A 12,156-nucleotide genomic window follows, 5' to 3' on the forward strand; every position below is an offset into this window, starting at 1 on the left:
GTTAAAAACCCTTTACCTACTTGCCTTAGCCGCCGCCTGCTTTGACGTCCCACGACAAGCAGGCTCTAATGCGTATGCGTGGCACATGCCGCTTGCGCATTAGAATCAATGCTTTCCTATGGGTAAAAAAAATCTGACACTGGATGTCCTCATGCAGAGCGTGAGGATGTCCGGTGTCAGTTACCGAACCTTTTAGGATCCAGGTAGCGCCTCCAGAGGCTGTCTGGGAGAGAGCCTCTGGAGGCAGACTTAGTGCAGCAATGTAAATAATGCAGTTTCTCTGTTTAACATTGCAGCACTAAGTGCAATAGGGGCAGTGCACCCACACCACTCTAAATAGCTGGGGTCTGGGGGCCTATAGTGTACCTTTAAGGTTAAGATATTTCCCAAGTAGTAATTTATTACACAGAGCAACACCAGCGCTGTATAAACCCTTAATATTCCACAGAATGCCTAAGCCCACATGAAGTGAAATGGTTAATGCACACAATCCAGTCTATACCACTCACCAAAATATCTGAAAGGGAGAAAAATAAAGTAAAGAATTTTCAGTAAAAAAATAAGAAAGTAGCATTTTGGGAGAAACACCACCTAACCCCTGTAGCACAGATGCTTGACCTCTCAGAACAATGCCTTCCTTATCCTTGGCAACACACTTCAGTTAAAGATAGGATTACCATATCCACCCCACCCTGATCCATATCACTCGTACATACGAAGCAGCAACACGTGAAAAGTGCTGTTCGCCAATATGTAGAATTCCAATGCTGCATGAAGGTGGTCAGTTTATTATATCAGAGGAATCTGTTACAGTACTACAGGGCAGCTTTTTCAGTGTACTGTCCATCAAAATGTAGCTGCAATCCCTGTGGAACTGGCAACCTTAGTTGAAGGCCAGTTAATGGATATTACATCTGAACAAGCCACTAGCCTCAAAACTCAAGGACTATAGATACCAATAGTACAAATGGGTATTATCACTATCATAACAAATGGTGACCATTTATGTACTTGCCAATGTATCAAGGGTAACTGTGCTTCATTGTGTGTATTTGTAGGGGGTTTCACACCTATGTATCTTGACATTCTTTGTCTTGCCCTCACCACTGATCTAAGAAGCTATTAGAAATGATCCTGTTGGCTGATGCTTACGGAGGGCTAAATTTTCTTTGTGGGACGTATTATGTTGTGTTTTGTTTCAATCCTTTTTACTTTTCTCCCAGTTTCCTTCACTAGTACACACTGGAATACAAATACACAGTTTAATTGATTTGGCCCAATTAATTTAAAACTGATTTTTTTTTATTCTTTATTTTTGATGTGCAAATGATAACAAGTCTCAGGCATAGAGAAACATGTCAGCAGGAGTTTGTAATACAGGCATAGTTTTGAGCATGAAATTTAACATGTAATAAATGCTGCACATTTTTTTGAGGAGAAAGGAACAAAACAAAAAATATAGTACCAAGCAAAATTTACAGCTATTAAAGGACCACTATAGTGCCAGGAAAACACTTGTTTTCCTGGCACTATAGTGCCCTGAGGGTGCCCTCACCCTCAGGGTCCCCCTCCCGCCGGGCTGCATGGAGAGGAAGGGGTTAAACTTACCTCTTTCTCCAGCGCCAGGCGGGGAGCTCTCCTCCTCCTCTCCGGCTGAATGCGCATGCGCGGCAGTGAGAGCCACTAGAGGCTGGATTAACCCAAATATAAACATAGCAGTTTCTGTGAAACTGCTATGTTTATAGAAAAAAGGGTTAACCCTAGATGGACCAGGCACCCAGACCACTTCATTAAGCTGAAGTGGTCTGGGTGCCTATAGTGGTCCTGTAACACAATATTGCCACCACTGGGGCCCCATAGTAATACTGGGAGAAGAAAGGTGAGTAAAGGCTTGGAATCCAGCACTGCATGAAAGAAGAAAAGTATGTCCCCTGGACACCATTCAGCTTATGCCTGTCAGTGGCAGGATACAGTCCCACAGAATTATTGTGCAATGGGCCACACATGGCAGGAGCAGGTGGTGAAGTGAGAGACAGAAAACATGAAGCCATGACTGGTTTATGTGCCATCTGGTTTCAGCCCCCTTGGATAACTCAGATTGTGGGGGGTGATTGCTCCGCTTTAGTGTAGAGCTGCGTTTAGCCTTTTTCTTCCATTGCAGATGCGGTCTTCGCCACTTGAGGTGGGCCGCTATAAGGGAAACTCGACGATTCTGGGAGCCTCTGGGTACCTTCGCAGGTGTGGTAGGCAGTGGGGCTTGTTACGCAGTAAGGAGGTACTTATGTCGTAGTTGAGCACAAAACTGGTGAAAGAGGGTGTCCAGGTTAGACCACGCTTGCTGGTGCGCCTGGTAACACGCTGCATCCACCATTTTAACTGCGCTGCCCTTGTAGGAGCCATGCTTCACGGTATTGTTTTCTCGCGGAGCATAGGCGCTCCCTGGGTGAGGACCAGGATAACCCCCGCTGGTCCATAAGGGGGTAACGGGGCAGCATCGTCTTAGTGTTTGAGTCGGCACGCGTTGGGCCTGGAGATTGGCCGCCTCTCCCTAACACAGCACCCGCCAGGCCCTGCTCTCTCTCGGCAGAAAGACCTGCGGCTGTGTAGTGCTCGTGACCGCTGGATGCAACCCCAAGTCGATCAAACATTGTAGGACATTGTAGAGTTTCAAACTGCTCAAGGTAGGGTTTGAAGAACCTTGGTGGCTGGACTAAATCTGGTTATGCTGGAGGAGCTCGTAGAAAACACGTCCAACCACGCCATGGCTGCCAGGCCCCGCCCCCCGACCCAGTTTTTATTTGCTCATTACACTAGGAGGACCCAATCTCTTACCATGATTTGAATCTCTCTCTTGCAAACTTGTAGGTCTTGCTCATTATTCACATACATGCGTTTTAGTGCTCGGCGCATCCCATTGCTGGTTCGAACCAGGAAAACAAGGGCAAATCCTCCTGTGGAAGACATATAGCAAGTTAAAATATTATCAAAATGATTAATTATATACGGTCATCACATGTATTAAATATCCAAAGATGCAAACATTTTAACTCTGATCATTAATGCCTGAAAGGTTTTCAGTATTGTAATTGTGGTAAACAAATGCAAACATCTAGGTACTAGTCCCCTTTAACCAGCTCCTTTTCCTGTTAGTTAGATAACTGCTGAACAAAAATACCTGACTATAGAAAACATACAATGTCTTTGATTAGGACACCTAGAATCAGCTGATTAGGTTTTACATCATTTTTTTTTACTATGTGGGTTTACTGCAATCTCCACTCAAGCAATTATGGAATCACTTACTGGAAGACCTGGGTGTCTTTTTCATGAATCAACTTCTGTTTACTGAAAACAGTATCTTGTCACATTTATCGGAGACACCCACCTTACATGATACATAATAGCCAGGAGTAAAAAGCATTGCAGTTCTGCACCCACTGAGCTCCTGTCAGTTCCCATAATCCTTTTACAGTCATCCAGGTTTCCAGTGTTTAATCAATAAGTCCAGCTGTGGTGGACTACTTTGTCATGACTCTCAACCAGCCAATGACAAATCAAATACGTATTACTCATCCTAAATTAGTGGACACGGTGTTGGCATTTAGAGGATATCAGACTTTAACTACCAAAAACCATGATTAAATTCACTGACTGGACAATGTAAAACATTGTGACTTTGTTCTCTTTGGATGGCAACATATGAGGAGTGTTTACATGCCCACCATTGCTCTAGGTGCATGTATGTATAGGAGTTAGGCACTCCAAGTTTCTGCAGGTTTTGCAAGGAGGTCTTTAAAGGATGAGAATATTTTCCTCCTACCTGGGCACTGATTCTATTATTAATAGGATGCAGGAAGCAGTCAGGACGGTTTATAAAAATAACTTAGAAAGGCGAGAGAAGATAAAGAGGCAAAAACTGTTCATAATCATTTGTGCAGCTGCAATAGACCTCCTTTTATATTGACTTTTAACAGAACCACAAATGCAAATAAGATAAAAAAAATTAAAAAGACAAAAATGTAATGACTTTTGTTCTAGGGACAGACCTGTTATAGGTTCCGCCGATTATTAGAGCAGATATTCAGCATATTAATGATAATCTGTACTGGCTTTGTAATTTAATGTTCTTACCGATAACTTACTCACTTGTCCCAGTTACTACATGTATCTGGAAACTCCAGCCTCCAGCCAACGAAGAGCCATTTAGTGACCTCACGTCACCGCTTTCTGTGAGTCAAGTGGAGCTAAAGCTGGCGGCATGGAGATGAAACAGTAATAAACTGGGCTGGCTGACAGTGATAGGAGTATGATTGCTACCACAATCACACTCCTATCAGTAACAGCATGTACTGGCTGTCAAAGAGTGACAGAAGTGTAATTGCTGTCAGCATGTTCAATTAATGCAAAATTTGTGTAGAAATTGTGTTGCTTTTTTTAAACTTTAAATGTACAGAATATCGGCACCAGATATTGGCAATCAGCCCAAAAGGTGACAGATAATCGGTATCGGCTCAGGAAAAATGATATTGTTTGATCCCTACTGTGTTCGTACTTGACAACTCACTTGCAAGGTTTTAACAGTCTATGTGAAGGAGTTTAGCATTGCGTCATTCCACAGCATGTAACCTATGTCTTTAGATCCTATGTCAGCACATTATGCAGGCCAAAAGTGACACAGCATGAGTAACAACAAATTCCAGTTTATCAGCAAACCTACAATTACCGTACATTCATTCACTCTGTACAGAAAGAGGACGTCAACAGAGGTGAGCCTGTATAAACAGCAGCAAAACAACCTGTTTCCTTGCCTAAGTGAAACTATACTTATGAATGTCACATAGGAGACACATACAACAGGGCAGCATCACTGGAATCTCAGCATGTCGAACAAGGTCGTTGTTAGGCTTCAGGACCACCAGGAGCTTAAGTCCAAAACAAATCTTGATGACATGTGATGCCGTATCCCTACCTCTCTAGGATATGTTGCTTGCCACCTATGGACAGTGTGCTGCTTATGCTCCTTGAGTTCTTAATGAAAGTATAGCCAGGAACAAGTAGCTGCAGGTATTCAATGTGCCCCTGCCATGCTACCTAACTAATAGCAGAGGTAGAAATTGATGAGATCTCTCAACCAAAAATCTATTGACAATAATAAATGTCAGTCACAGGGTTTTGTGCCGATTTCCCCAATTTCCTGAGGACAATGGACAGCAGTAAGGTGAAAAAACAAGCTATAAGTAAGGGGATAAAAAGACAAGTAAATAAATGTCATGTATAAAATATAACAGCACAGTATATCATGAAGAACGTTACCCTGATACATGTACTAACAATATATAAATATATTTAAATTATAGTGTCCGGTAATTGCAGAGGAGGTGGTAGAGTAGGGTTAGTGTCATCAAAATAGAGAACAGATGTGTAGCAGCTAAATGGAGACTAATTAGCATTAAGGCTTAACACACTGCTATTTTAGATTTATTATAACATGTCTAGTTTGGATTTTAACATTATAGGGACAAATACCATGCTCTACTATTTTGGATGCATTAGGTGCCAATAATCTGATCTTAAAACTTGTCAGTTTTTTTGTTTTTGAACACAGACTCCATGTGAGTTGATGCAACATCCAACACTACAGCTTTCTCCCATAGTCCTACATCCTCATTTGGGGTGAGGTGCAGGTGGTAGAGCACACCTGTATGCCACAAAATAGACTAGAGCATGGTCGAACATCACTTGCATGCAACAAGCAAAACTTGGCACCCGACAAGTATGTTTAATGGGACGCTCCGGACTCCTAAAGCACTTGATCTTACGGAGATGGTTGATATGTAAAGAGTGTGTCTTTTTGTCCTTCCTTTTCATTTTACAAAAAGTACAGATTTCAATAGAATTTGACACTATTATGAATTTACCTGGTTACACTCCGTGGCTTTCAAGAAGACAACAGACAATGTTACATCCTGGTTTGGTTAGCTCAGTGGAGCTAAACTCAAGAGGCAGCAATCGCCTAATGCACCTGCCTTGCAAAGACTTCTCATTGAGAAGTCTGTTATTGGATATAAACAGAAAGTCTGGACGGGGTTAGAAAGGGAGGGGTTTACAAAGGCAGCAAGCAAGAGATCGACAGATTGTGCATGCTGTTTTTATATATACTCCCAATGAAAAAAAAAATACATGCATGTTTTTATGTGGGGTATAACTACTAAAAGTGGGTTTTGCTGTGTGTTTTTTTTTTTAACACATGTATTTGGGCAGTGGAATGCCCCTTCAAATAAAAAAAAAAAAATTTAATTTCTAAACGAATTTCATTGCCATTATCAGCAAACTGGCATTGCCAATGCTTGAATTTTAAAGTGTGACACAGACCCAAGTGAAGGCAGTAGTAGCATGCCAGCACCCTCCCAAACGTCTTTGAACCAAGACACACTTCAATAAAAGAACAATTGCCAAGGCACACCTACTTTTTTTTTTTTTTTTTAAATCTTTTAACCTTCATCAAAAGCTTATAAATTGCACCAGCATTAGACACCTTATTAAATATATATGCATACTTCTATACTAATCAGCTTATTAATTTTAGTGGTCAATTTTAAATACTGACATTTATTACAAAACACATTTTAAGGACTGCATTCAATCTATCACAGCCTTAAAGTCAACATGTTCATGGCATACTTTGTCTTGAGGTACACTGCTCTATATATAGCACATTCTACATAAACAGCAGAAAAATATGTTTGGAATCTAATTTTTCCTAAAATCTCCAAAAAGCTATTTGGTAGGCTGCAGCCATCACTAGATTATAGATGGTGGGATGTGGATTTTATATAGTTTGTAAATTACACAGATAAACATCTTCACACCCTGATTGAACACATATTAATAGGTAATATGGCCAACATTTATTATTTTTAACACAATTAAATTAATGATTTAGGAAAATGCTTTCAGGGTGTCCGTTATCTCATCAGAAAGCCAAAGTCTATATAATATAAGGCGTGCCGAGACGTTGACTGCCAAGGGAGGACAGAAAAGACCTCCAGCGCCAGCTAGGAAGTATAGAAATGGAGTGATATCATGTAACTCCGTTCCGACGCATGCACACTGCCAACGTAGCCAGAATGCCGACATCACAACAAGATAAGACCTACATGAGCATGCGTCCTAAGCATGGCAAATCAGTGAAGAACAAAGACGGAGTGCAGGTGGAGGCATGCCGAGGCATTGGTTGACAAGGAATAGCAGAAAAGATCTCCCCCAGGAGGTACCTCTGCTCTCCTCCCATAGCAACCACAGCGCATGCGCTGCAGTTGATATGGAAACTCCTTATCCAGCACTTCTAGTGTTGGCTAAGGAGTATAGGTGTGGAGTGACGCGGCTAATGCGTCCCAAGCAGGGCAAATCAAGTAAGACTGCAGGCAGAGCGGAAGACGACAAGGAGGTGGATGTTACAAAAAGAGTAACACCCATGAAGCAGTGCTAGAATGGAGGTAAAGTGAGTCAATCTTGATATTTCACACTGAATACATCTTATGACACTGAATATATCTTTATGATATAAGGTGCATCAGCCCTGGATTGGGTGCCACTGATAGGCTGAGGGTTTCAGCTGACCCTTTCAGCCTATCAGTAGTTCCCCATTCACAAAATGGAGTGAAAAACATACGTATGTTTTTCTCTCTATTTTGTGAATGAGACCCACTTGCACGATAACAACTTCATACCAATAAAGCAGTTATGGTGCCCGAAGTGGTCCTTTAAATTTAGAAAGCATCATAAACACATACATTAGACTATGAACATTATAAATTATAAAATTATAAAATATATGCCAATTTTAAAGAGTTACTCTGAGCATCAAGGCCTCTACAATCCCGTTGTAGTGGTTATGATGTCAGGAGTATCCAGATGCCGTTCCCTGAGAATGGAGCAAACTGTTTGGCAAATGTTTACCTTGTACCTGGGTTCTGCAGGGTGATAAGGCTCCTCTTATGTTGGTTTAATGAGCGCAGCGTGTGCATTTGGCCATACCCCTACGAAAGCATCGATTCAATGCTTTCCTATGGGCTATTTCAAGATACTGCACGTCCTCATGCTAAACCTGAGGATGTCCAGCAATAAATAAACATTATAGGGTCAGGAACACAAATGTGTATTCCTGACCCTGAAGTGTTAAAACGACCATCTAACCCCCTCCTCCCTCCCCCCAGTCTTCCTTCATATAGTAAAATCTTACTTTTATTCAAGTCTGCTGCTGGCTCTGCAACGGACATGCCTGACATCATCAGAAGTGATTCTGTGAGCCAATAACAATGCTTTCCCATAGACTTTCAAAGAGGCAGATCAGGGGCAAAGCCAGCACAAACCACACACAGCCCTGGGCAAATCAGCAGCTCCTCATAGAGATCCATTGAATCAATGCATCTCTTTAAGGAAAGTTCAGTGTCTGCATGCATAGGGTAGAGACACTGAATGGCAGTGCTGCTTACTCTGCAGCACTGCCCAAGGAAGCACATCTAGTAGCCAGCTGAGGAGTGGCCAGTGGAGTTATCACAAGGCTGTAATGTAAACACTGCATTTTCTCGGAAAAGACAGTGTTTACTGCAAAATGCCTGCAGGGGATGATTCTACTGACCAGAACAAATACAATAAGCTGTAGTAGTTCTGGTGACTATAGTGTCCCTTTAAGTGTCAAGTACCTGTCTGGGGTCAGGGTCACTACACCCAGACCACTTCAATGAGGTGGTGTGGGTGCCTATAATGTCCCTTTGAAGTGACACTGCATGCTAGAACTGATCAATTCTTGTTTAATGCACTTTCATTTAAAAGCATATGTAATATAATAAACTTACGGTAGTTAACATGTCCCAGACAAGGAGGCGATCAGCCAATCAGGATGTTCTACAGTAGTGCTGACATTATCCCATGAATTCATGTGCAGTTGAAGTAATATTATTAGCTTATACTTACAAAAGCAAATGGCTGAACTTCGACTCACAGAAATCTTTGCTGTGCTATATGATAATGTCAATATCTGGAGAAATACAGCACTGATGTCTAGGGAAGATCCTGTGAAATTGGCGGTCTTACAATTTCAATGAAATTTCAAAGCAGTCAATCTGAGGTTTTAATAAAGATTTTAGCTTCACGAAATGCTCATAAATACCTTTTTTGGTGTCAGAGCAAATTTTGTAAAAAGTATTAACCTCAGGTTGGTGCCTGTAGTGTTCCATTAATACTACTATGGAAATGGTAACAAGCAATGAAAAAAAAAAAGGAAAAAAAAGAGCTTAAATTATTTTAGCTTCACATTGTAGCAATGTACAGAAATAAATTAAAATCATCTTCACATCTTATATCTAAAGGTGTGAGTGTGGTGCAGGTTGATACAAAGCATTGTATTGTAACACGGCTGGTGTATTGCAAGTGTGTTTTAAACCAAAATATATTTTAATTCACATATTTTAGGAATATGGCTACCATGACATTGGTCAAATATTGTGCTCTATCTCAAAGGACATTTTATATTAACATTAGGCAAGTGTATACTTATCTCTATGCAGCCTGCAGGGTGGAGATAACACGCCTTTATTACATTTTTCTTTGATATATAATCCCTAATATGTATTTGCCTTTATACACAGAATGTAGTGTTAGAGCTCTAATTATTTTATATTATTGTTAATTTTATTATTTATATAGCACCAGCAAATTCCGTAGCGCTGTACAATGGGACGTTTGTCTTGCCTTCCACAGCTTCTTTTAAAATTAAATAAAAATGTGTGTGTGGGTGAGCTTTAAATCAGGCAATTCCAATTGTGTAAACATTTGCCTATACAAGGATAATTCAGGATATATTGGTTCCCAACTAATGGCACCCCAGTAGGCCAGGGTTTGTCATTATTGCTGAAGGTATAGAACCGGAAGGTAGCTAAATCCTGTATTTCTGGTATAATCAATATCAAGTTCACCCAAATTGCCTGAGAGCACTGAGGGCTAGTTAACCTAAAGTGTAAAATCTACATTTGCTTTGTTGTCAAAGAGGATGTGGCCTCCAGGTACTGGGGAAAGATTCATATTTTGTCAAAACACTTCTAACTATTTGACATTAAACAAAAGGGAAAATGTGCAGAGACTCCAAGCAACATAACCACTTCTCCAGCCGCAGTGATATTAGAGAGTTCCTTTAAAGTAAAATGATCACAACATCCCCTATAGCAGTAAATATTATATTTCTATTCTTTAACCCTGTCATTCTCTGAGGTCCGTAGGCGATCCTGCCTCTGTGAATATCGATTCCTTGGGGATGCCACCTCAAACAAGTCAATTCACTTCCATAACTGTATCAAAATGTTCAAGTCAACTTTTCAGTTGGAAGGAAACAGGAAATGGTTCTCTGAACTCTCTAATTATGCCCTATGCACAGCACATTTAGCAGGAACATTTGTTATTTCATGCATTAAAAAAAACAAGAGGGGGCAGAGCCTAACAGCCGTGCTGACCGGTCGCACATCGTGTGAGCTACGATCAGAAAATCTTTAAAACAGTCTTAACTACCACTTTGAGCCCTGAATCTTATTAGTGAACATACTCTGTGAACGGGAGACATCCGATACAGGGGTAATCGTCCTTTTCCTAAGACCAAGAGCGACAGCTTTTACTGGACGTGGACCTGGGCCTACAAGCGGCATGACAAGCTGGCTCGAGGGAGGCAGCCGACCCCTCAGCCTCTTGCTACTCAATACCCAGAGGACATCCCCATCACACTTTGCCCCCACACCCCCGCCGGTGAGGGATATCCCGGAACCTCTGCTCAGTGTTACACTGGCTACCACTAAGCACCCTCTCACCCGTAACCAAGATGGGGGTCGCCACAAGAGGACCTGCACCACGAGACAAGCACTGCGCTCTCACGGAGAAACCGGATGCCTTATTTGCTGACTTCTACACCAAAGTCGAATGTCGCCTGCGTACTCTCGAGGCAGACCCGCCGACACAACCCCTACATCGAACAACAACAACCTGTGACTTCTGGGCCACGCTCTGACGCAGCATTAAGGTGCAGAAATGGAAGCGGGCACCCGGAAAGGATTTCAGCACCGAAGGCCCGTTCCTGCTGTGGACCATCTTCCTATGCCACGGCCTAAACCAGGACAGTTCCCTACTCACAGCTCACTACTTCAGAAGGTCACCACTCCTCTTATGAAGCAACCTGATAGAGAGCCTCGAGACATATTCCTTGTCGTAATCCACAAAGGGGCTTGTGGGCACGTTGATCTGGGTTATGTAGGGGAGCAGATGTCTGGGACCTGAGTCTTTCATATTGCCGGGGTAGTATCCGTCATTCGACAGGTGTAGGCTGAGCCCCCAGCTCATGTATTGCCATCGGCATCACAGCTCAGAACTCAGCCTTCCTATAGGCAATAGGCTTACTATAAATTCTACCACTTTCCTTTGTCTTTATTGTTTTCTGCCTCCTCATGTCTAACAGGGATATCGCTATACAATTATTATTTTTTTTATATGCTTAACTCCATCTAATTACCATGCAGTATTATCTGACACTCAATACAGTCACAAGGAGGCCTGTAGAGTATACATTCTTTACTCCCGTTCCTATAGGGCCTCTTATTACCTGTTAGCTAACCTAACGTAACATTTCTTGTGCAGACTCACCCTTTGGTCTCACTGCTGATACCACAATCAGACTTACCCAAGTGAACAAATATATGTCCAAGTTATGTACTTCCTTATAAAACACTCACAATGTACGGAATTAGTTTGCGAACATTAATATTTCTTTAACAAGAATAGTGATGTTATATATTTGGCATGACCATTATGTGTTTTGAGAAGCCTGCTGATGCTGTTGTGGCATAACAAGTGTGTTGTAACTTTATGCACTGGAACACTATCGTCACCAGAACAACTACAGATTATTGAATTTGTTCTGGTGAGTAGAATCATTCCCTTCAGGCTTTTAGCTGTAAACAGTCTTTTCAGAGAAAATGCAGTGTTAACATTACAGCCTAGTGATAACTTCACTGGCCACTGCTCAGATGGCTGTTAGAGATCCTTCCTGGGTCATGGCTGCCTAAAATGCATTCAAACATTCATTGTCTCCTCCCTCTGCATGCAGACACTGAACTT

The 12,156-nt window shown here is 41.7% G+C and overlaps 1 protein-coding gene across 7 annotated transcripts in view; it reads right to left on the minus strand.

The window, feature by feature from the left end:
* The window catches only part of AAK1 (AP2 associated kinase 1), a 101,880-nt gene that overhangs the window by 73,066 nt on the left and 16,658 nt on the right, over window positions 1–12,156 (minus strand). For all 7 annotated transcript variants that reach the window (XM_063448645.1, XM_063448648.1, XM_063448646.1 and 4 more), the window contains one exon: window positions 2,833–2,951. In XM_063448645.1, coding sequence (XP_063304715.1) covers window positions 2,833–2,951 — 119 coding nt within the window. The remainder of the gene's footprint in view (window positions 1–2,832; window positions 2,952–12,156) is intronic.

The sequence above is a fragment of the Pelobates fuscus genome, chromosome 3 (genome assembly GCF_036172605.1).
Source record: "Pelobates fuscus isolate aPelFus1 chromosome 3, aPelFus1.pri, whole genome shotgun sequence".
NCBI lineage: Eukaryota > Metazoa > Chordata > Amphibia > Anura > Pelobatidae > Pelobates > Pelobates fuscus.